This window comes from Cetorhinus maximus, chromosome 17 (assembly GCF_964194155.1).
Source record: "Cetorhinus maximus chromosome 17, sCetMax3.hap1.1, whole genome shotgun sequence".
NCBI classification, from domain to species: Eukaryota; Metazoa; Chordata; class Chondrichthyes; order Lamniformes; family Cetorhinidae; genus Cetorhinus; species Cetorhinus maximus.
The window spans coordinates 69238901-69265529 of record NC_135895.1 but is presented as its reverse complement, the minus strand read 5'-3'; the positions used below and the strand labels follow the sequence as shown (position 1 = coordinate 69265529).

At 43.1% G+C, this 26629-nt stretch overlaps 1 protein-coding gene across 6 annotated transcripts in view; it reads left to right on the top strand.

Moving 5' to 3' along the window:
• Positions 1 to 26629, top strand: part of hmcn1 (hemicentin 1) — a 701874-nt gene that overhangs the window by 244851 nt on the left and 430394 nt on the right. For all 6 annotated transcript variants that reach the window (XR_013579326.1, XR_013579325.1, XM_078561403.1 and 3 more), the window contains exons 11-12: positions 1272 to 1547; positions 19884 to 20025. Coding sequence is in view for 4 of the 6 variants with exons in the window: in XM_078561403.1 (XP_078417529.1) it covers positions 1272 to 1547; positions 19884 to 20025 (418 nt within the window). In the remaining 2 variants the exon portion in view is untranslated. The remainder of the gene's footprint in view (positions 1 to 1271; positions 1548 to 19883; positions 20026 to 26629) is intronic.

Genomic DNA, 26629 nt, shown 5'->3' with positions numbered 1-26629 from the left:
CATTGCACCTTTGAAACGTCGCAGTCACTTTTGCCAATGTGAGAATAGAAATGATGGCTCCAAATGCACATCAAAAGGTGGTAGATTGGGTATAGACATATTGACCAGCGTGTGATCAAGGATCCAGCATCAAGTTCCTTTCTCTGTAATGATCTGAGGTGTTTTTTATTGATTGGGTGGTTACTTTTTGCGAGATCAGTGTGTGTATACACTGTGCAGGCTTCCCTGTTGCTTATCCCAACCCGGAGTGCCTCCTGTGTGTGTCAAACACAGCCTCAAAACATGCCTAAATCTCCAACTTAAAATGCTGTGCTGTCTGCAGAAAGTAGACAAACGCCTTGCAAATGTTTCATACCTGTAAGCAATGTTTCTTATTTTTCACCATCACTGCTGCCAAAGTTAAGTTCTTAGGAAGAAACAGTAATATTCAGTAAGAAGTATTCAGAATCAGAACTGCACGTGCTGGGAAACATGGATTCCTTTAATCCCTTTCCAGACTCCATCTAGTGGTACAGGTGTGCATGTAGCCTTAAGTGGACAAAATGCACAATGTAATTTTCAATACACTACACCTACCTGCCCAATTTCTGCCAGATAGGTAGAGTTAAAATTACCCCCTGGTACAGCTCAGTACTTTCTGCTAGAAAGCTCATATACATGCGGGTCAGGTGAGAATAGGATTAGGCTCAGTTGTGATGTCCCCCATAGTGATCTGCTTACTGACTCTTGCTGCCTGATCTGAATCATTAGGAAGGGTAACTGGTAAGATGATTGGAGACCTGGCAATACCATGGAAATAACTTGTCTCTATTGGGGAGATAAATAGAAAGAGAGCAGTAAAATCCAATGTTGACAGGGACCAAAATTGTTGGGAGTGGATTGAGTGCCAGTTATACTCCCCATCTGATTTTGTTTTCCACTCTATGGCCAATCTGCTACTGTCCGTTTTGTAATCCCTGTCAGTAGTGAATTTCAAAACCAGTACCTTAATATAAAAATTATAACAAGCTTTAAAAATGTTATCACATGTTTTAATTCAGAAAATCTGATTGCATCCTTCAATTGTGGAACATGTAAAAAGATATAATAAGGGTAGCATATTCATAACATGTTCTTTGTATATTTTGAGGCAGGTTATTTCGGAGAAAACATTTACACCATTGCTTCAAATGGTAGCCTTGCCAGCCATTTGAATTGAGAGCAAAGGGACAGAATATCAGTTATTCTTTCACATCTCATAGTTTACCTTTTTTCTCTCTTTAAATTCACAGAACCTCCCCCAACGATTCAAGTGCCCAACAACATCACTGTTATTCCTGGTGAGAGAGCCATATTGACCTGCTTGACACTGAGCACAGTACGCTACAACCTCACTTGGCAGAAAAATGGTGCTGATCGAAGATTGGCAGAAAGGCACAGGGTTCAAGTAATGAGAAACTTATCTCTGGAGATCAAGAATGTACGACTGACTGATGCTGGGCAATATAATTGCATTGCTACAAATGAAGGGGGTGCCACGCTTGCTTCAGTGTTCCTGATAGTGCAAGGTAAGCTGTACAGTTGCATGGCTGCAAAATATAGATCATTAACCAAAGTTTGCATTGTGGGACAATTGTATTGCCTTCTTTGAAAAATAATCAGCCATTGAGTTTCGCCCTCAGCATTTTAGCGTAAAAGTGATTAATAAATTTTACCAAAAAAATTCTCAAATTTCAATTCACCACTATTTGAATGAATCACAAATTATTGAGCATGCCAAAAGATACATTTAGGTGTGTAAAGCTATGCAAACCTCTTTCACTAGGAATGTGACAATATACTGTTAAATCAAAGAAAGAAAGATTCAGCACAAAAGGAGGCCATTCAGCCCACTGTGACTGTGCCAATTCTTTGGTAGAAATATTCAACTAGTTCCACTCCATGCGAATTCAGGAAAAGGCCATTTAGCTTATTTTTTTGGCACATTAAGGCTTTGCTACATTTGTTTTCAACACCATGTTTCATTTTAATTTAACCAAAATATTTTTCCGTTAACTACCATTTCAGGTAGATTATTCCTGGTATGTATCACTTTTTGAGTAAGTTACAAGTATTTTACAAGAGAGCACATGTTTCAGAAGAGTCTTTTAACTCCAGGTAGAACACATTTAAAAGATGGTGTTGTACATTATCTTCATCTTCATAGTAATCCTTAAAAAGACAGTTATTCCCTTTTTATTTTTATACTGAAATTCTGAAGAAAAACATCCAAAGGCTAAATGAAGGAACACTGAACCATGATGGATAACTTTTGATTATGTTTCTCGACACATTCTTGGGCAAACTGAAAAATGTAAATGTTTTTACAGGACTGACAGATGGTTTCAGAGTGGAGGGCACACCTTGCTCTTTTTCAGCTTGGATTGATCATAAAGATTAGGGAACGCTTCTTTTGCCACATGTGATAGTGAGACCCCTTTATATAGTAAACCTTTGTTGTGTGTTGCTTATCTCTTGGATACCAGAATACCCTATTTTTGCAAACAGCTGTCAGGATGGCCTAAAGACAGTTAATTGCCACTCACTGAAGGTTCAATCATAGTCATTAAATCTCCTTTGATGTGAGATCACTAACAGGAAACAGAAAGATGTTTAATGTTGGGAGGTCATCTTAGAGGTAGGGTTAAATAAATATAATTTAATATTTTAACAAGGCTACAAAAGAAAGAGAGGATTTTCATTATTATAAAGAATGAGGCAATACCTATATATTTAAAATAAGACAAAATGCATCTATAAATTTTCCTGAATGTTTATTTTTAACATAGAATCAGATATGACACCAATATATAAATTTCATAGATAAGCACTTTTTAATTACTCTCATTTCACCAGCTATGAACATAGGGGTGTACAGGAATTTTAAAAATTCTGTAGTCCAGCTGGCTAGTTCCAAATTTTCATTCCCCCTCTCCATAACCATTTAAACGTAGATTGATTTTCCTAACCATTTATCTGTTTTTCCCATTTCTCTACCTTTGAGTTTGAGGGTCTCTTAGATCTGTACTAAATACATCCATCCACAAATGGAGGATAGAATGATGAGTTTGCAGATTCCTTTATGACATGATGTGATCTCAGCTGACAGAAAACTCACTCAAATCTTTTGTTGAGGAGAAGCAGGGAGGCTGGAAAGGAGCAGTATTGCGGAAAGATAAAGTCTTAGGCTATGCATTTCTGCCATCCCCTGCAAAGCTCCTGATAAAGTAAATAACATAGCTCGAGCAAAAAAGGGGACATTTTTATTTAATCCCTAATATTGTGGGTTTGTACTCCTTGCTGTCTCTGCCCTTGTGGGCATAAGAAATAGAAGCAGGCCATTCAGCCCTTTAAGCCTGCTCAACCATTCAATACATTCATTGGCAGATCATTGTTACAACCAGCATTATATATACATCCTTTCAAAGTCCCATGCAACTGGCCCATGCCAAACCCTATTAGCTGCCTGCATGTCAGTGAGTGCGTTTAAAAATCTTTGTCCTTGTCGTCACTACAAACTGGCACTGCCTTACCCGAGCTACCTTGTTTAGCCATCAGTCTCTACACCCAACCTTCATTCTGCTGATACTGGGGTATTGCATGTTCCTTGTTCCAATTACTCCATGACTATTTGTTTCATCACTGAGTCTCTCTCTTTCTCATCGAATGCCTTTTGACTTGCAAACTCCTTCCCCACTTTCAAATGCCTTCTGAAAAGCCCTTCTTTATGAGTATGTCTTCAATTCACTCAATACAAAATCTTTCTGTTTTTCTTTGTGGGTGCTTACCTTTTCCATCTTGTTGAGTGTTCTGAGATGCTTCATTACATGAGGAGTTCTACATAGGAGCAGGTTGTTGTTGTTGTTGTAAAGCCCTTTAATTGTTTGTCCAACTTTTGTCATTCAACATTCCCTTTAACTTCTTCTGCTACATTTTCCCAGACTCTCTCCATTTCATCCTCAGTCCTGGTATTCAATGGAAATAATATTTAAGAGAGATATCTCACTGTTAATTTAATTAACAGTACACATTTTCCACCATCACCCGAAGCTAAATTGTCCCTCCTTTGCATTAAATTCATTGGAGAATGGCTGCCAATATGGAACCTTTTAGGTTAATGCTTTTGAGCAAACCTAGAATAAGGTCATATCACTTTTCATTTTTACCTTCCCAACACATTTAAGTAATAGAAATGGTCTTCAATTAACTAACTGCTCAATGTGTAAGTAAATTGAGCAAAATCCCAGTCTCTTAAGTTCAAATCAGGTAATTTTAGACCTGTTCTCCCAAAGAAGTATATTTGTTATGTTTCTGGCTGTGTTATAGATGTTTTACAAAAACAGAATTACCTGGAAAAACTCAGCAGGTCTGGCAGCATCGACGGAGAAGAAAAGAGTTGACGTTTCGAGTCCTCACGACCCTTCAGTCAGTTCTGCTGAAGGGTCATGAGGACTCGAAACGTCAACTCTTTTCTTCTCCGTCGATGCTGCCAGACCTGCTGAGTTTTTCCAGGTAATTCTGTTTCTGTTTTGGATTTCCAGCATCCGCAGTAGTTTTTTGTTTTTATAGATGTTTTAATTGGGTATTCATATCCCCAAATTAATTATTCAACAGTTTGGTCTGAATAGGTGTTTCATTGCCAGATAGGGAAGAGGGAGTAATTTTGAAATAGCAGCTAATGAACTGGAACAGCAAAGAATTTTGAGGAGGCAAGCACTGAAAGAATAGGCAGAAGATTGTACAAAGTATGAATGTGACCAGGCCAAGCACATACAGTAGCATGAGAGAAGGTAATCGAAAAGATTATTAAACTACAATGGATTTTTGGTCCTTTTAGCAAGAGTTATTCCAGAGTAGAAATACCTACTAGTATGTACTGTTGTTAGTAGTTACAAAATAAATTCAAGTTTTTAAAGAATATCTACGAGCACATGGTTGTAAAAAGACAGACCTGCTCTTAAAATTGTACAGTGTCCAATTTACGTTAGCTTTTCATCCACTTCTAAGTTCTCATGAGCCTTAGTGCTGTTTTTTCAAAATTTCCTCCAACAACTACAGTCCTTTAGGGAAGGAAATCTGTCGTCCTTATCTGGTCTGACCTACATGTGACTCTAGACCCACAGCAATGTGATTGACTCTTAAATGCCCTCTGAAATGGCCTAGCAAGCCATCAGCTCTATCAAACTGCTACAAAGTCACAATAAAGGAATGAAATTGGATGGACTACCCGGCATCGTCCTAGGCACCAGAAACGACAATGGCAAACTCAGCTCTGTCAACCCTGCAAAATCCTCCTTACTAACATCTGTGGGCTAGTGCCAAAATTGGGAGAGCTGTCTCACAGACTAGTCAAGCAACAGCCTGACAGAATTATATTTTATAGATAATGTCCCAGATACCACCATCACCATCCCTGGGTATGTCCTGTCCCACTGGCAGGATAGACCCAGCAGAGGTGGCAGCACAGTGGTATACAGTTGGAAGGGAGTTGCCCTGGGAGTCCTCCACATTGACTCTGGACCCCATGAAGTTTCTTGGCATCAGCTCAAACATGGGCAAGGAAACCTCCTGCTGATTACCACGTAATGCCTTTCCTCAGCTGATGAATCAGTGCTCCTCCATTTGAACACCATTTGGAGGAAGCACTGAGGGTGGCAAGGGCGCAGAATGTACTCTGGGCGGGGGACTTCAATGTCCATTACCAAGAGTGGCTTGGTAGCGCCACTACTGGCCGAGCCCTACAGGACATAGCTGCTAGACTGGGTCTGTGGCAGGTGGTGAGGGAACCAACAAGAGGGAAAAACATATTTGACCTCATCCTCACCAATCCGCCTGCCGCAGATGCATCTACCCATGACAGCATCGGTAGGAGTGACCACCGCACAGTCGTTCTGGAAGCGAAGTCCTGCCTTCACACTGAGAATAACCTCCATCATGTTTTGTGACACTACCACTGTGCTAAATGGGATAGATTTCGAACAGATCTAGCAACTCTAGACTGGGCATCCATGAGGCGTTGTGAGCCATCAGCAGTAGCAGAAGTGTACTCAAACACAATCTGTAACCTCATATCCCCCACTCTACCATTGCCACCAAGCCAGGGGATCAACCCTGGTTCAATGAAGAGTACAGGAGGGCATGCCAGGAGCAGCACCAGGCATACCTAAAAATGAGGTGTCAGCCTGGTGAAGCTATAACACAGGACTACTTGCATGCTAAACAACATAAGCAGCAAGTGATAGACAGAGCTAAGTGATTCAACAGATCAGATCTAAGCTCTGCAGTCCTGCCACATCCAGTTGTGAATGGTGGTGGACAATTAAAAAACTTACTGGAGGTGGAGGCTCCACAAATATCCCCATCCTCATTGATAGGTGAGCCCAGCACATCAGTGCCAAAGATAAGGCTGAAGCATTCACAACAATCTTCAGCCAGAAGTGCCAAGTGCATGATCCATCTTGGCCTTCTCCGGAGGTCCCCAGCATCACAGATGCCAGTCTTCAGCCAATTCGATTTACTCCATGTGATGTCAAGAAACGACTGAAGGCACTGGATACTGCAAAGGCTATAGGGCCTGACAATATTCCAGCAATAGGATTGAAGACTTGTGCTCCAGAACTTGTCGCGCCCCTAGCTAAGCTGTTCCAGTACAGCTACAACACTGGTATCTACCCGGCTATGTGGAAAATTGTCCAGGTGTGTCCTGTACACAAAAAGCAGGACAAATCCAACCCAGCCAGTTACCGCCCCATCAGTCTACTGTCGATCATCAGTAAAATAATGGAAGGGGTCATCAACAGTGCTATCAAGTGGCACTTGCTTAGCAATAATCTGCTCACTGGCACCCAGCTTAGGTTCTGCCAGGGCCATTAAGCTCCTGACCTCATTACAGCCATGGTTCAAGCATAGACAAAAGAGCTGAACTCCTGAGGTGAGGTGAGAGTGACTGCCCTTGACATCAAGGCAACATTTGACCAAATGTGGCATCAAGGACCCCAGCAAAACTAGAATCAATGGGAATCAGGGGGAAAGCTCTCTGCTGCTTGGAGTCATATCTAGCACAAAGGAAGATGGTTGTGGTTATTGGAGGTCAGTCATCTCAGCTCCAGGACATCACTGCAGAAGTTCCTTAGGGTAGTGTCTTTGGCCCAACCATCTTCAGCTGCTTCATCAATGACCTTCTTTCCATCATAAGGTCAGAAGTGGGGATGTTCGCTGATGATTGTACTATTTGCGACTCCTCAGATATTGAAGCAGTCCATGTCCAAATGCAGCAAGACCTGGACAATATCCAGGCTTGGGCTGACAAACGGCAAATAACATTTGCGTCATACAAGTGCCAGGTAATGACCATCTCTAATAAGGGAGAATTCAATCATCGCCCCTTGATGTTCAATGGCATTACCATCACTGAATCCTCCACTATCAAAATCCTGGGGGTTACCAGTGACCAGAAATTGAACTGAACTAGCCATATAAATACTGTGGCTACAAGAGCAGGTCAAAGGCTAGGAATCGTGCGACGAGTAACTCACCTCCTGACTCCCCAAAGCCTGTCTACCATGTACAAGGCACAAGTCAGGAGTGTGATGGAATGCTCCCCACTTGCCTGGATGTTCACTCACCACTACCCGGCACTCACATCTGCAGACACAGCTGCACATATATTGTTGTGTTAGATGATCAGTACATTGGGAAACTCCTATTCCTAAAACAAGTTGATGACACCGCTAAACTATGTAAATACTTGATTGGCTATAATGTTGAATACTTTGTTGGAAGCATTGCCATCATAGCATGTCATGAGATTATAAGAAATGGGAGCAGGAATAGGCCATACAGCCCATTGAACCTGCTCCACCATTCAATAAGTTCATGGCTGATCTGATTTTAACCTCAACTTCATTTTCCTGCCTGCTCCCCATAACCTTTGACTCCTTTGTAGATCAAAAACCTATCTAACTCAAACTTGAATATATTCAATGACTCAGCCTCCACTGCTCACTGGGGGAGAGAATTCCAAACACTAAGGACCCTTTGAGAGAAGAAATTCCTCCTCATCCCTGTCTTAAATGAGAGGCCCCTTATTTTTAAACTCTGTCCCCTAGTTTTAGCTTTCCCCATTCTCTCAGCATCTATCATGGTAAGCCTCCTCAGTATCTTATATGCATCAATAACATCTTCTTTCTTCTAAACTCCAATGAGTATAGGCCCAACCTGCCTAACCATTCCTCAAGACAACCCCTTCATTCCAGGAATCAGCCTAGTGAACCTTCTCTGAACTACTTCCAATGCAAGTATATGTCTCCTTAACTAAGGAAACCAAAACAGTACACAATACTCTAAATGCAACCTCACCAATGCCCTGTACAGTTGTTGCAAGACTTCCCTACATTTATACAGCATCCTCCTTGCAATAAAGGCCAACATTCCATTTGCCTTTTTAGTTGCTTGCTGTACCTGAATGTTGACTTTTTTTTATCACATAGAAGAACATCTAGATCCCTCTGTACTGCAGCGGTCTGCAGTCTCTCTCCATTTAAATAATATTCTGCTTTTCTATTCTTCCCGTCAAAGTAGACAACCCCACACTTTCCCACATAATACTCCACCTGCCAAATGTTTGCCCACTCACTTCGCTTATCTATATCTCTTTGCAGACTCTTTGGGCGGAATCTTCCCCTCTGGAGTCTTAGTTACAGAAGCGGAAGTCTGAGTGATTTTTGCTAGGGAGCGGGATGGCTGACCGTGCATGATCTTGTGCTGGTCAGCTCACTACCTATGTATCCGTGTGGAGAATCTCGTGGCAGGGGTGGGCAGGAAGTCACTGTCCCTGCCGTTACCTCACGGGTCGAAGACCTGGGTGCTATATTTAAAGGGCACCCGGACAGCCTGCACTATCCCTTTCACCTTTGCCGGGCCACTGTTCCACCCATTCCTGCTAACCCTTCATCCCTTCCTCGGTCATCCTCCACGCAACTTGCACTGCCACCATCTGATCTCAAGCATAGGCTGGCATTTACAGACCCTCCCTAAAGAGGATAATGCAGCGACAATTCACTGTTAATCATGGAGAAGTCTACCTCGCTAGGTGCAGTCGTAAAAGTGAACATTCTAATTTCTCATTGGTGGGTAACTCAATTTGGTGGGAGAAGTTAATTCCAATGAGGTAGCCTTTTAATGAGCATGCATGACATGCTAATACATGCTAAAGGTCTTCTTGTTCATCGAGTAGCTCAACCCGCCTTTAACCACCTGTAAAGTTCCGAGAACAGAATTCCTAAAGTTCATCCCACCATCGGGAAACTGATTTTTGGCCTCAAGCTAAATTAAGGCTCGCCAAGCTTCTGCTGCTGGCGGGACCGGAAGATTTTGCCCTTTGTATCCTCCTCACAACTTGCTTTCCTACCTATCTTTATATCACCAGCGAATTTGGCTGTGATACAGTCGATCCCTTAATCCAAGTCATGAATATAGATTGTAAATAGTTGAGGCCCCAGCACTCCACTAGTTACCATTTGCCAACCCTAAAATGATCCATTTATCCTGCCTCTCTTTCCTGTTAGTTAGCCAATCCTCAATCCATGCTAATATATCATCCTCAATGCCATGAGCTCTTTTCTTGTCCAGAAAATAAAAACTCATGGTGTAGGGGTGTAACATGGGGGTAACATGCATGGATAGAAGATTGGCTAGCTAACAGGAAACAAGGGTAGGCATAAATCGGTCTTTATCTGGTTGGCAGGATATAACAAATAGTGTGCCACAGGGATAAGTGCTGGGGCCTCAACTTTTTACAATTTATATAAATGACTTGGATGAAGGGACTGAAGGAATGGTAGCTAAATTTGCTGATGAATCAAAGATAGGTAGGAAAGTAAGCTGTGAAGAGGACATAAGGAGGCTACAAAGGGACAAAGATATGTTAAGTGAGTGAGCAAAGATCTGGCAAATGGAGTATAATGTGGGCAAATGTAAAATTGTCCATTTTGACAGGTAGAATAAAAAAGAAGCAAATTATCTTAATGGTGAGAGATTGCGGAGTTCTGAGATTCAGGGGAATCTAGGTGTCCTAGTGCATGAATCGCAAAAGGCTAATATGCAGGTACGGCAAGTAATGAGGAAAGTTAATAGGATGTTAATGTTTGTTGCAAGGGGAATTGAATATAAAAGTAGAGAGATTATGCTTCAGTTGTACAGGACACTAGTGAGACCACATCTGGCGTACTGTGTACAGTATTGGGCTCCTTGTTTAAGGAAAAATGTAAATGTGTTAGAAGCAGTTCAGAGAAGGATTAGACTAATACCAGGAATGGGCGGGTTGTCATATGAGGAAAAGTTAGACAGGCTAGGCTTGTATCCACTGGAGTTTAGAAGAGGTGACTTGATTGAAACCTTTAAGACCCTGAAGGGTCTTGACAGGGCGGATGTAGAGACAATGTTTCGGGTAGTGAGTCTTTGGAGCTCTCTTCCTCAAAAGGCGGTGGAAGCAGAGTCTTTGAATATTTTTAAGGCAACGTTAGATAGATCCTTGACAAGGGAGTGAAAGGTTATCAGGGGTAGGCGGGAGATTACAATCAGATCAGCCATGATCTTATTGAATGGTGGAGCAGGCTCGAGGGGTCAAGTGGCCTACTCCTGTTCCTAGTTCGTATGTTCGTATGTAACTTTTTATGTGGCCCCTTATGGAATGCCTTTTGGAAATCCAAAAACATTACATCTACTGATACCCCTTTATCTTCACTGCTTGTTACATCCTCAACGAACTTTAATAAATTTGTCAAACACAATTTTCCTTTCACAAAACCACATTGACTCTGATTGTATTATGATTTTCTAAATATCCTGCTACTTCCTCCTTAGTAATGAATTCTAGCATTTTCCAGATGTCAGATGTTAGGCCAACTGGCCTATAGTTTCCTATTTTCTGTCTTCCTCTTTTCTTAAATAGTGGTGTTACATTTGTGGTTCTCCAATTCGCTGAGACCTTTCCAGATTCTAGGGAATTTTAGGGAACATTCTCTGCAAGAAGAAGGCATTGCGGAATGATCAGCCTCCAGCATATTGTGATTGGTTATGCCCACCAAAATGCCAACATGTTTGCATTATTTGAGATTGTTCCTATTATAGACTAAGGACAATCTACTACATCCAACATTACATATCCTGAGCAATTACTGCAGGCCCAGTTCCATGCACCTAGCTGGGTAGGGACTATTATGTTCCACAGCATTCTCTTCCATCTGTAATCATCTTATCAGGAATTTTGTAAGCTTTTCAAACATTTACTTTGCTTAGTACTCTGTGTTTTTCAGCAGTTTTAATGTAAGCCAAAACAAAAACAATATTGGGGTGGTATGCCAATGTAATGAATAGTTGTTTTCTGTATTTATTAAAGAATATTACTCTAAGGTTTCTTTGCTAATCATATGGCTAGTGTTAGCATGATGAATCATGCATTAGTACAAACATGTTTTATTGTGTAACAAATATGTGGAATGAGGACATATAAATGAACATTCCATTGTTCTGCATTCCATTCCCTGACATTAAGGTGATATTATCAGACACTTGACTAATCTTTTGACATCTCCAAAATAAGGTTTTCCATGGGGAGAATTTTTTCCCCATCAGACGGGCCAGGCGTGAGCGGGCGTGCAGCCGATCGCCGCCCGTGATTGGATGCGTACTGCCATTTTATGTGGGCGGGCCTTAATTGGCCCGCCCAGCATGATGCGCACCCGGAAGCGCTCAGCACTACCTGTGCGGGCAGGGGGAGGAGGGAGAGTCGGGGCCTGTGCTCTTTCGCGCATGCGTGCAAAAGAGCGTGGAAATGTCCCTGAGGCTGCCTCAGGGAGATTAATTTCATTCTCTAAAATTGGAAGAAAGAAAAATAAAATTACTCAGATATGTCCCCTCGTGACATTGTCGCATGAGCTGGGACATGTTTATGTATTTTATGTATTTAAAATTTTTAAATTTAATTTATAAACCCTTCATGAAACCTCATCCCGCCCGTGGGTGAGGTTTCATGCGAAATGCAAAGGTTGCCTGGGCTCTTTGTCTGCCCCCCCAACCTTAATTAGATTATTAACGGCCTTAACAGGCCTTTGACAGTTCAGCGGGTGTGCAGCTGACTCCTGTGCACTCCTGTGAACTGAAGATCGGAATGACATCCAGTGATGGGACACACGCTGCCACACGCCGAATGGAAGATTCTGGCCTATGTGTATGCACCTCCAAATTTTTGATGGGTTGTCCAATAATAACTTAAGCATTTGGGAAACTCTTGTAATTGAAGGCAAGCTGAAAATATAAATTTACATATTCTGAGATTTGTTGATTAATTTTATGTGTACACAAGATAATTTCTAATTATAAATATTGGCCATGAAGGATTCCAATTACATATCATGTTTCTGTAATTCTTCTGATGTCATAATGTTCTGACTAGAATTTTAGCTTATCATTAATTAAGTGAAAGCAACGGTGAAAGCTACAAAAGGTATGGAGAGCAGATTATGTGACTGAAAATTATAATTTGACATATACTAGTTGAGATTAATGTTATTGCTTGCTATTATTATCCAAATCTGAATAACTAACAAACACTTGTAATTTTCCAAAGCAGGAACCAGACAAGCTCATTGCAAAATAGTTGAGTAACTTTATGATGCTCTGGAAAGTTCCAAGTGGTAGTTGTGAAAATGTCACTTATGCCAGGGGTATAGTGCCAAATTTTAAGGTGCAGGAGCTCTAAGAAAATGTGTTGGCCATATCATTTCTAAATCTACTGTTACATTGTTTTCCTATCTGTTAATTATTTGAGTCTCCTAACATCAGTAAAACTGTGCTTTTTAAGTAAAAAATATTAATGCCGGTAGGCCTTTTATTTCGAGTCATGCGTTATCTTGAATCATTAGTCTTTAGCATAGCTAGAATTTCATTATGCAACAGTTTAATTATTTAATTCAAACCTATTAAAAACATGAATTACAGAAAGCTTTACTTACTTCTGATTGGGGGATGGTATATAGAGGGACCACTGCTTTTCTTGATTTATATTCATAACCGCAACCTGGGTGTACAGGGCACCATTTCAAAATTTGAAGATGGTGCAAGACTTGGAAGTATTGTGAACTGTTAGGAGGATAGCGATAGACTTCAAGAGGATATAGATAGGCTGGTGGAATGGGCAGACATGTGGCAGATGAAATTTAATGTAGAGAAGTGTGAAGTGATACATTTTGGTCAGAAGAATGAGGAGAGGTGACATAAAATAAAGAGTACAATTCTAAAGGAAATGCAGGAGGCAGAGGGACCTGGGTCTATATGTGCATAAACATTGACGGTGGCAGGGTAGGTTGAGAAAACAGTTAATAAATTATACTGAATCTGAGGTTTTATAAGTAGGGGCACAAAGTACAAATGGAAGTAAGTTATGAACCTTCATAAAACACTGGTTTGGTCTCAGTGGGACGGACATAGAGGTTTTAGAAAAGGTGCAGAAAATACTTATGAGAATGGTTCCGAAGATGAGAGATTTCAGTTGTGTGGAGAGATTGGTGAAGCTGGAGCTGTTCTCGTTGGAGAAGAGAAGGTTGAGAGATTTGTTAGATGTGCTCAAAATCATGAGGGATCTGGATAGAGTAAATGGGGAGAAACAGTTCCCATCAGCAGAAGGTCAAGAACCCTAAGGTGATTAACGAAAGAACCAGAGGCAACATGAGGAAAAACTTCTTTATCCAACAAATGGTTTGGATTGGAATGCACCGCCTGTGCATGTGGTGGAGACAGATTCAACTGCGGTTTTCAAAAGGCAATTGGATAATTATCTGAAGAGAAAAAGTTTTACAGGGCTACAGGGAAAAAGTGGAGTGGGACTAGCTGAGTCGCTGTAGCAGAGAACTGACACAACAACAATGTGCTGATTGCCTCCTTCTGTGCTGTAATCATTCTATGATTCTAGTATAGATACATTCAAGGAAGTTGATAAACACATGAGCCAGGATTTTCTTGTCGGCGAGCGGGAGGCGGGGCCCGCTCGCTGACGCGTAAAATGACATGCAGTGATGTCGGGCGGAACTCCCTACGTCACCACGCCGCATTTAAATTTTCAGGTGGGCGGGAGCTCAGCAAAATCAGCTGTGCGCCCGCCGACCTGTCAATGGCCAATTGAAGCCATTGACAGAGTCATTTAAGTAATTAATGGACCTGCCTGTCCAACCTTAAGGTTTTTTTTTTAAGGAATTTTTTTTTTTCTATTTCTAATATTTTTTACAGTAGAGTCGATCTCCCTGAGGCAGCACTTTGCCGAAATGCGCGAAAGAGCGCACTCTTGGGTTTAGGGATTCCCGCCGCCCGCACGGAGCGCACAGTGCTTCCGTGCGGACGTCACGCTGGGCGGGCCTTAATTGGCCCGTCCACATAAAATGGTGGCGCGCCCCTGATTGGGAGCGCCAATCGGAACACAAATCTGCGTGCCCGCTCTTCAACTTCCTCCCCCCGATGGGGTGTATATCCTGGCCATGAGGAAGAAAGAAGCTGGAGGTTACCCCGATAGTGTGATCAAGAAATGTGGGAGGAGGTGGAACATAAACATCAACAAACAGGCCAAATGGCCTGTTTCTGTGCTGTAAATTCCATGTAAAGCTGCCAGCAAGGAACCTCTTAATCTCCCAGGCTCCGGATTCACAGCCACACCGTGAGCTCCGGATATTCTGGTCAATCCGGACAATCCGGCCTAAACTCAAACTCCAGGAACACGTGGCCAAATTTGCCTTTGTGCCAATGTAAATACACAGGTAGAATTCGCTCAACGTGGTCCCCGCACCAGCCGCCTCTGCGTCACGCATCACGCAACCGCACGTGGTTGCGAGAGGATTTCCCTCCAGTTCTGATTGTTGGCATAAATAAGCCAAGTCCCCCTGCATGTGTTACTCCTGGAAACAAGTAGCTTCAATTTGGAGGCAGTGAGGATTAAAATCAACACCAATCTTACAGTTTGAAAATCCAGTCAGACAATTAATGGAATGGATTCCAATGGGATCTGTGGAAAGAAAATCAAATGGGGCATATAACGGATGGTAAATCAGCAAAGGAGAGTTTAACCATCTAGTGGTGAATACTGAAACCTTTAAATAGGAGGTGCTGGAGCAGTGCACCGGTGCGCTCTGGCAGCACTACACCCTGGGGGAGGATGAGGGATGGGATTTGATAGGGGAGGGGGAGAATGGGGCATGGAAGGTGGAAGAGAAAGAATGTGGGATAGGAGAGGAATAAGGCAGGAGGAGGAATGGAGTAGGGGAAGGATTTGGAGGGAGGTGAAGAAGTATGGAGGATTTTAAGGGAGGAAAGGAGAGTGGGGAAGAGTGGGAGTGGAGGGGAGAAATGGCCAGGGGTGAGGAAGGAAGCGGGTGAATTCTGAAACATTGCCCCAGGTTACTGGGTTGAGGAGCTTGGAGCAGCCTCTGGGAGGGTGCATTTAAATACAGGCCACGAATCCTGCAGTGAGGAGCTAGGGCTGAGGAACCAAGCAAGAGCCCCTGGTGAATCCTCAGATAATAGGCTTCACCAGTTACTGAATAAACAAAGTACAAGCAGACTGGTGCAAAGTAATGTTCCCCTTAGAGCTAACTTCCCCCTTTAATAACACCAGAGCCAGCACCTAAAAAAACGCAAGCACAAAATAGATGCTGCAATTCTGAATATTTTTAGAAAACAGAAAATGATGCAAACACTCAGCAGGTCTCCAATGATCTGTGCACAGAGAAACAGAGAGCTTCAGGTTCATGACCTTTCCTAAGTACAGTACTGGAAAATGTTTAAGAGATGCAACAGTTAACAGCATGTCAATGCCAGGCTAAGTTGAGCTTTTAAAAACGTGCTGAATGGAAATATCTCAGTATTAAATTGACCGAAAAAAGTTTCAGGAATGGACTTAGGCGCCTGAACAAATCTCCAGAACTGCCTGATCTTGGCCATGTAGTCAGTCAGTCATGGATCACTCACTCAGCGATCAGACAAATGTAGAACATGGAACTCAAAGATAGCTTTAAATTAAAGAGAGCTATAATAATGAGAGGTGATTCCCACTCCCCCCGTACACAGGTGAATGCAGTTTATCCACCTTAATAACGGACTCAGAACCCAGGGGCAGGATTTTACATCCCGCGGGCGCGCGCCCGACCTGATCGAGCATAAAATGGTGCAGAATGACATTGGGACATGGGGCATTTTTTTCAGATTTTATAAAACTTTATTTTTGAATTTAAAATTGTTCAGCCCCCTGAAGCAGTTCTCTGCCTTCAGGGAGCTTTCAGTGCACACTCCCTCGGGCATGCACAGGCTTTTGCGCTTGTGCTCCTCCCACCCCCACCCTGGCAGTGCTGAGCCTTTCAGCGCGCCTTTCATGCTGGCTGGCCGTTAATTGACCAGCATGAAAGGCGCTGGCTGGCCGCTAATTGACCAGCCAGCGTGAAATCATGGTCAGGGTCCGATCGTGGGCAGTGGACCAGCTGCTCCCGAAACCCACCCACTGCGCCGGCCCGCCACCCTGAAAATCCTGCCTCATGAAATAAAGTGGTAAATCCTTGTTGTTGCAAAGCCTTACCCGAGCAAGCTTTTCCTGTTAATCACACATTGCTTTGATGGTGGTGTTAGGAGGGAAAATGAAACAGTTCCATTGAACTGTTGTTATTCTTTCTGTCATTAAATGGACTAGTAAGTTACATTTTAAATAAGAAAACCAAAATGCTTCCAATTAAAGTTGTCCATGAACTTCCTGAATTTGAAACACTGAAAAGTGAGGAGTAAGGTTCATTTTCTTTGCCCTGCTCGACTGACACAGCCCCTGTGAAACTTTTTCGCCAATCAGGACGCTCACAAAAACTTTTTCTAGCCAATCCCAGAGCACATGTAACTTTCGTACCAGAGTATAAAATTGGCAGGGGAAAGAATGTGCAAAAAATATAAGGACACTGGTTTAGACATTAGTTTAAGTAGCTGAATCCTCCTCCCACCACCTTCAAGACATATACAAATTGTTTTATACTTGGCACCATAGTCTATATGTTTTCTTTGGTAATTAAGGTTTCCATAATTGCTTTAAAAATGTAAATTGCATTCAGGTCCCTGATCAGTGACATTTGTACTCCTAATGCTCGTTTTGGATGGTTATACATTCTAATTGTTGTAGCTTTTACACCCGTTTGGATATTGCTCAATTAACACATTACTGCTGCGCTGAAACCGCCCCCCCAAACCTCTCCCCACCCACCAACCTCACCAGCAGCAGTGCAGCAATGAGTGAAATTGACCTGACAGACCAGCTTCAAAAAATCTGAACTCTTTAAGTTCCAATTATTTTTAAGCCGGTCTGTCAGGTCCTAAGCTCTGGCTGCTCAACATGGATGACGAGAACTCTGTTTAAAACACCGTGTCTGGGCCCCTGTAGCCCCTGGGCCCCAGTGTTTGGAACTGTCTGTACCTGTCTCTCTGGGCCTTGGTCAGAGGCGCCAGAGAAGTGCTCCAGTGTGCTTCGACAGCACTACACCCCTGACCTGTGTTACCCTGAAGGTGGTAAGTTTGGCTCTGGTTGTTGCCCATGATATCTGGGTAATATATGTGCTAATACCTCACCGGTGGCCTTTGTGATGTTTTATGTAAAATTATGATATTTGGGTACTAAAACCTGCTACATATCTCGCTTTAAAAATTCACAGATTGCCTGCTGCGTCAATGCGGTTATCCTCATTATGTGTTGTCTGAAGGACATTTGCGGTTGCTTTGTTTTATTTATTAATTTGCAATTACAATTGGGTGCTCCTGTGGACCCATTGTTTTTTGAGGAGACTTTTGAGGTGAGAGTGTATAATGGAAGTGGTAAGGTGGAATATACTTCCATTCTGAACTAGTGGCCTTGGGCAGGCTTTTACCTTTAGGGGGTGGGAAACAAGATTGTTTCTGGGGGAAACTGTCATTCATTGTGATTTTCATTGGGATGTCTCTTTAATTGGCATGGAGTCAGGCTCACCATTTAGTTGAGGAAGGTGTGGACACTCAAAGCTGAAGAGTCAATCAAAGGCCTTCCAGCTTGAAGGAGCTGTAAGCTCCATTGGACGGTAAATAAGGGAGTGGGTCCTTCAAGATGGAAGCGCTCTCTCTCCAGCTTCTTTAAATTTAAACTAAAAAATGGATTGTGCAGCCTGGCCAGAGCTGAGTGGGATGGAGGCGAATAACCTCTCTACAGGGTGACATTTGGCTGCTCCTGCACCCAAGCAGAGAGGGCTTCTGGGCCTGCCTGGCATTCTAACCTGCTGCCAGGCATCTGAACTGGCCTTTGCTTCCTGCAGAAACCTTGTATTCAAATGCAAAAGCCAGTTCACCTCCTTTTATCGGCCTTTAAACGCCTTTTAACGAGCTGCGCTGGCTACCTGCCACATGCAGGCGGGCAGTCCTGCAGCCTCTCCATCCCGCCTTCACGAAAATGGCCCAGAGGAAGTTTGGAGCCGGGGGAACTGGCACACCAACTGGCGGGGCTATTTTTAACTTTGCAGTTGTGGCAGGTGCGGGGCTGAAAACCCAGCCCCTTGTTTCAGGCAACAATGTCCTGGGCAAGATTTTCCTGTGGGCTTCAAGACCCAGCCATCAGGGATCAGAAGCCTGCGCTGCGTGGGAAACAGGCACCCACCTGTGATCATAAGACCATAAGAAATAGGAGCAGAAGTACATCATTCAGCCCTGAGAGCCTGCTCTGCCATTTAATAAGATCATGACTGATCTGATTGTGGCTTTAATTCCACTTTGCTGTCTGCACTCCATACCCTTGACTCCCTTGATTTTGCTGAATTGAGCAATTAGTGGCCAGAGAGTGGGTTCACCATCCAATTAAGGATGGTAACTCTTTCGAGTTATCAACAGTCACAGATTGTAAAAACTGGGCAGTTAACCAGAGGCCCTCTATCCTGAAAGCAGCAATACGATGCTATGGTGGAAGGTGCCTTGCCTCCACCTTCTTCTAAATTTTCAAAGCTAAAATTTTAAAAAAGCTTTTGCAGTCAAGAAACCACTTGGGGGAGGGGGTTGGGGAGAGAGGGGGACCCTTCCACAGAGCAACCTGCAGCTGCTGCTATACCCAGGTAGGCGGGGAAGGCCTTTAGGACTGCCTGGAATGCTGCTGCTGGGAGACCACCTCCAGGTAGCTGTACTTTCCCCCGTGGCCTGTGGGGATTTGGAAAATAATTGGAAAATACCAGTTGGCCTCCAAAAAAAGACTTAGTAGGCCATTAATTAGTCCAATTGGCAACCCACTGTTTTGGGCTGGTAGCCCTGCTGTTCCCCTGCCTCACCCCCATCCCGCCTACAGGAAAATGGCCCAGGGGCCGGATGGAGCCTTAACTGGCACAATGGCTGGTGACTATTTTTAGAACCTGCCCACTTTTGTGCCTGCTCCCGGCAAGAGCTAAAAATCCTGCCCTGGAGCTGTGTTAGCCAGGAGTGAAACTCTTACCTGGGGAGTTGGAGCCATTTTGGATGTATTCTTAGTATACTCCTAATTAAAGAAATATGCTTATGAAGGTCCAGAATTGCTGGACCAGGTTTAAATATTTTTGTAACTGAATTTGTAACCTAATACTTGTATAGTGGGATATGAGAGTATGGTGGTTATGTTCTGGACTAGTAATCTAGAGAATGTAAATTCAATTTAACAAAACCACTGGCTTTTTTAGACAACCTGAAGCTCAGGTTTATAATATTTGCGTGCTTTTCTGTGAATTGATCTATCTTATTTGAACCTTCTATTTCTGCATGATTTTCTAAATTATTTTATTCTATGTAACTGGTATTGTTGTGCTTTAAATCAGAACCTCCGAGAGTTACCGTGTACCCCAAGAACCAGACGTTCACTGAAAGGAAAGAAGTGCGAATCAGCTGCTCTGTCACAGGCTACCCCCAACCACAGGTAGTCTGGACTCACAATGATATGTTCCTAATGGGAGCAAGCAGGTACAGACTGTTGCAATATTTCATTTTACAATTATTCAAGATTTTATTATGACTCACATCAGTTCTTTAAATAATCCATAAAGCAACGTGGGTGATCATCAGCTGGTAAATGTGCTGCTTGCTGTAGAGTTCAACCAAATGCAATCTCTGTTGAAGTGCCAATTGAGGTGTTAGAGGGAGAATGTTTAGCTAGGGTTTTTATTTCTTGTGATCCATGCTGAGAAGTGAAGGTGCAGTTGTCAGGGGATAATATGTTCAGGACTGGATGTCATATATCTCCTCACCAAATAGATTGTTGGGATCATGCCTAAACTGATACAGCAGAGATGGTCATTTGATGAGTCAGCTGGGAGCTGAGCCAGTGAAAAGTGGGGAAACATTGGAGAAACAATGAGCAACGTGGTGGGTATAGGTTTTATTTGTTTCTGGACATGTGTATACCTGAAAGGGAACTTTGCTGTAAGTGAGAGTAAAATACTACGGATGCTGGAAATCTGAAATAAAAACAAAAAATGCTGGAAAAGCTCAGCAGGTCTGGCAGCACCTGTGGAGATAGAAACAGAGTTAACGTTTCGAGTCCGTATGACTTCTTCAGAGATGAAGAAGAGTCATCTGGACTTGAGACGTTAACTCTGTTTCTCTCTCCACAGATGCTGCCAGACCTGCTGAGTTTTTCCAGCATTTTTTGTTTTGGTTTGCTATAAGTGAGCCTCACTTATTAACTAGGATTGTTAACTAAGATAAATCTATGGTTTGGATTTTATTGGTACCCCAATAGAAATTCTCAGGTGGTCCACCAGGATCAGTTTCGTAACATGATCCTGTTGTCTCCCGCTTCACACATGTCACTTGTTAACAAAATGTTAAGTACTTATTCTGAAATGAATCCCAGATTTTAACTAATTAGCTTTTGTATATTCACATATGCATGCCTCTTGATTCATTCATTTCAGCTGCTAAACAACTTTAGAGTGGGTAGTCTGTGTTGACATCTCTACCTAGGTTCTTTACCACATTGATACCACTGACAAGAAGCAGACATCCTCTGAGAAGAGCTCTACATCTAATGCTACATCAGTGCATCTGCTCCACTATTTAGCAGCTCAAGAATGAAGACAGGCTCAACAGATGGGTGTATTTGTAGGCAAATTATTTTCATTGAAAGTTTAGTTTGTGACACATTAGAAGGTAAATACATATCTTTCTTAATGTTCTGAACTGAAGTCACACTTTCATAAACAACTGTTACATCTTTCCATGGCTAAGTTAGATGCCTTGAATGGAAATAAGCCATAAAGACTTACAGTCTCCCAAGTTCAATCCATGCAAATTCAACTTTAGCGTGTTACAACTGGTGGTTACTGGACTTGAGAGGAAGGAAATAATAATTCATCAACATTCATGCACCTGATTGAATCCAGCAACCACTGCTAGAAAATCCATATGGATGTTGGGAAGAAAACAGCATTAGGCTCAGCTCCAAAATTCAAAAGGCAGCCAACACTCTGTATCTAGGATTAACTTGAAGAATAGACCCTTGGGAGAGCTTAAGAGGTCAACTGGCATCTGTGGAACTGTATTGCTGTAGCTGGAGACAAGGAGGACAAAAAATAGAAACAGAAACAGTTGTTAGTGAATGTATTCTGGCATGATGAGAGGAAACTGTAGTTTAACACTCCTGGAACCCTAATGTCTCCTACTAGGGACGGCTGTTGTGCTAGTTCTGTGCTCTAGCAGCCTCTAGTGGTAGAGGTCAGGGATTGAAATACTTCTTAGTTTGTAAGATGGATGCACACACTAATTTTCAACCTTAAAAGTAGTTTGCTTTCTGTTCTTGGCTATTCAGGAGACCAATACAGTGTGCAGAATTATATTCAACCACACACTGAACTCTATTGACATTGATAATATTTGAAAAAAGCAAGTTCAAAAATGAAATACTCCGAGCTTCATGTCTCATACAAGCACCTCCATGGCTGGAGCCTGCATATCGAACAAATTGCACGTGAAGCTAAGAAGGGAATTTTATGGAGCCCACAAGAGCAGGAAACATGGTGTGTGGGGTGACTTAATTATGCAGGATGGGAAATTTCGATTTCCTGAAGGCAGGTTGAGGTGCAGCGATAAATAAGTCAGCGGTGTGTCTTTGCTATGTCAAAAGTTACACCAGCCTGTGGTGGGTCGGTACTTGTAATACATTTGCATTCCATGAATGCTCATTAACTTGAAACAGTTTTCAGTAAAGTCCTACCCTCAGGATAAGGTCAGTGGTGTACAAGAATCTCGTGGCACCTGGTTCATAATTGTTTAAAGGTGGCGTGCACCTGTTGGCTTTGTGCAGTTGTGTGTAAGGTTTTCCTTGTTTAATTCTATGGCACAAGGAAGGGGAGCAGGAGATTAAACTCTTGCATGGAGGCTTGGGACTGGCAAGGTTGAGTCTCTGGCAAGGGAGTTGGTGTGGTGTGGGGTTGGGGAGTGGAGGAGTGGAGAAGGGGTCCGGGGCGGTTGGGGTCAGGGATTGGTAAGAAAATGAAGGGCCTAGAGGGCGGTGTCAATTGTGCGTTCATCTCAGGGTACATACAGGAATTTGAGTTCATTTACAACATTTCAATTATCCCCGCTGGAGTGATCTCGGACAATGTCCTTTACAATACATAGAAGGGAGGGCCAACTGAGCCTGCAAGTTCAGCCAAGCCCCACAGTGTGGTGAGTACAACACTGAACATTAATATGAACATTCACTAAATAATGAACAAAAAACACAATATTGTTTCTTCCATAATGAAGGAAATGCTCCTAATTCCCCTGCAACCAAAAATGTGTGCTAATTATGAGGCATGCCAGTACATTTAGGTCTCTGACTAAGCTGCTGTCAAGTAATAACGATGATGCACACATGAATAAGTAAAACTAATGTAATGTGAATTATTTACAAGCAAAAGTTAATTCTGAAAAACACCCGTGTCCCCTTTGTGTTCTCAAATCTTCTGTTAATGACAATGTAGTTGAGCAAGAAAGTTATGGCCGTGATGTAGAACCTCCCTGTTTGACCAGGAGTCTCTTTAATAGGCCACCCATAGATACAACACTGGCCGGGATTTTCCGGTCCCGCCCATGGTGGGAATGGAAAATTTGGAGACCCAGCCAAAAGTCCAATGACTTTCAGGGGGACTGGAAAATCCCGGTCGTGGTGGGACCGGAAAATCCCACCCATTGTCGTCTGATGGTGGGTTTCACCGATGAAAAGCTTCCCCAGCTGCTAAATCGAATGTGTTTTGCATGCACACCACTGGCACTTAGAATTTTAATTATGATCTCGTGGGAAAAGGCAAAAAGGAGAAAACAGGCGTAGAGGGGATGTGAGGAAAAACTTTTTTACCCTGAGGTGGTGACGGTCTGGAATGCACTGCCTGGGAGGGTGGTGGAGGCGGGTTGCCTCACATCCTTTAAAAAGTACCTGGCTGAGCACTTGGCACATCATGACATTCAAGGCTATGGGCCAAGTGCTGGTAAATGGGATTAGGTAGGTAGGTCAGATGTTTCTCACATGTCGGTGCAGACTCGCTGGGCCGAAGGACCTCTTCTGCACTGTGATTCTGTGGTGCACAGTTCCGGTCATGATGTAGGGAATGACATTCTGCTGAGAAAATCCAGGCCAACATTTCACAATGTGTTCCATGTGATTTAGCGAATAACATCATTTATAGGAGCAGACATTTTCTTTTGCACATCCTGTCCAATTTGAAGCAATTGCCAGTCCAAATTTTTGGTTCTGCTTTAGTTCTCTAGCAGTCATTTTTTGTCTTCTTAGCTTTGCATAGTGTATTTTCTCCCAGGTTTTCATTCTTCCCCTCACCCCTACCCCAAAAAATGAAAATTCTCTTATGTTGGCTTCTTGTCACGAGCTAAACTTCATTTGCACAGTAAGTCTCTTCGAAATCAGACATGTTGACATAATCCAGGTATGAGATTCTTGCTGCATTATCTGTCTTTTAGAAATCATAATTGTGTAAATTTTATTTGTGTAAGTATTTGAGCTTATTTTCTTGGATGAATGGTGTTCTTTCTTTAAATGTGCTGTATTTGTGCTGGAAGCATTTTTATGATTGCTAATTACTGCAATATTTTCTAGATTATGGTTAAATACTCTGCACATAACCCATCAGTTGAACATTTTGGTTCTCTCTGATGCTGGATTAATGGATTTTACCCAGTGCAGTATGAAGAGAGCTGAACAAAATCAGAAAAAGAACCACCTAGGAGCTTGTTCAAAAGCAGTGTGGACAGACTGGCAGCAATTAGCCAGAGCCTTTTGGTTTGTGGTTGAGGAAGACAAGGAAAGGGGAGGAAGAAAATATACTTAAAAATAAGGGGCACCCGGTAATGGACCACATATAGGGCATGAATTCAGCTGTGGGTCAAACAGGATGATTCAGCCTGAGACAGTGGCTAAGGAGGGAGGAGGAATTGATGACAAAAACATTAAACACTTATAGAATTATTGCAGTGGTAAAGGAAATGGTAAATATTGTAAATCAAGGAAATCTGATTAACCTTTATTTCCATTTATTTGTGTATGCTTAAAAACAAATTGTAATTAGAACTGCTCATGTGGAAATTGAATTTGTGCTGTGAGGATATCCATTGACTAATTGTGAAATCCACAAAATAGAATAACAATACTGTGTTGTTATCAGAGGCAATAATATAAGAACCTAATAAAAGGAGCAGGAGTAGACCTCTTGAGCTGGCTCCATCATTGACTAAGATAACTGCTGATCCTTGACCTCAACTCCACTTTCCCAACTGACCCCCATATTCCTTGATTTCCTTGGAGTCCAAATGATGTGAGGTGGCCGGATGACTTGGAAATCCAAACTACAGCACGTGAACCTGTAATCTGATCCTCAACACCTAGGCAACTCCATTCTATTCTATTCTGTTCCATTTCTTATTTGCTAGCTTTCCCTGTATGAATTTTGTGGACCCAGAGGCTGTTCTTAACCTCATTAATTATAAACCCTAAATCAGAAACCTGGGCCTGAATTTTCAGGTTGGCGGGGGGTGGGGCGCGGGCGGGCGCAGACCCGATTGCCGCCCGCGATCGGGTCCGGACTGCCATTTTACGCGGGCGGGCCAATTAAGGCCCACCCAGCGTATTTCTCAACTCCCAAGGATAGCGGGCGGGCAGCGGCAGGCGTGGACAGGCCGCCGGGTCCAATGGCAACCCGGCAACCTGTTTAAATGAAGGTCTGGCAGCCTCCTGTAGGCTGCTCACAATGGCAAATGCAAGGCCACAGCAGAGGGCCTCTGGTGAGCAGGCCAGTCCGGAGGGTAGACCAGCGGGACAGGCCAGGCCGGAGGGTAGGGTGAGGGGGCAGGCCAGGCCGGTGGGTAGGGCGGGGGGCCAGTGTGCCCCTCGTTTTTCGGATGACTGCCTTGCGGAGGTAGCAGCACGGCAGGAGGTGCTGGTCTGCTAGGATGGGAGGAGGAGGCTAGGTTGGACGGGCAGGCCGGGAGCCCTGGTGGGCTTAAGAAAAAGCATGAAAACTCATCCACGGGCGAGATGAGGTTTCATGAGGGTTTTTAAATTTTTAATGAAGATTTCACTAAAAGTGATGGACATGTCCCAACTCATGTGACAGTGTCATATGAGGGGACGTGTCAGGGAAATTTTGTTTTTGTCTCTAACATTTTTAAATTTGGAGCCGATCTCCCTGAGGCAGCACTTAGCCTCAGGGAGACGAGTGCGCTCTTTCACGCACATGCGCGAAAAAGCGCATTCTCGGCTGAGGGAATTCCCCCCCCCCCACCGCACAAGGAGCGCATAGCGCTTCCTGGCAGACATCACGCTGGGCGGGCCTTAATTGGCCTGCCCACGTAAAATGGCTTCGCGCCCCCGATTGGGGTCGCCGATCAGAGGCGTGGCCGCTCCTGATCTTCCCCCCTCACGGGGGTGGTGGGGGTGGGGGGGGGATTTTTCCCTTGAAATATAAACAAGTTAATAAGAACATAGATTTCAACAGTTGAGTAGCCTCCTAGTTTCTGCAGTTTCATCCTATGCAAACCATGAAGATGAGATTCTTTGCATCACAGTTAGTAAAGGCCCCGCCCATTTTGGTGCTAAACCATGCAGACCAGAGAAGCACCAAGTTTAACATTTAGCTTGCGCTGAGGTAACTAATTCTAGCTGGGGCAGAAACACGGGTTGAACAATTAAACACTACCTCCTTAGGGCTTTGGAGGGGGAAATGAGCCAATGGTGCTAGTCATGATTCATCACCATGTGGTAAAGCATATATATGAATGAGAATATCAGGTAATAACAGAATCAAAGTCAGCCATAATGATACACACCAACCCCACCCTTACCTCCACTCCCAAGGTGAATTAGCCTCTGATGTTCAATATCCAGGATAACAGATGAATAATGGCCACTTGAACCAGATGGTATTGAACACCACCAATGGAACCATGCCACAGTTTGCATTAGTACCTTCAGAAGATGAAAATAGAGAATTAAAAATGTTTATAATGGTCTGTTCACTGGTTTATGGAAAAATATTTGGTTATTTATAGTTGGTCTATATTTTAAGTTTACAAC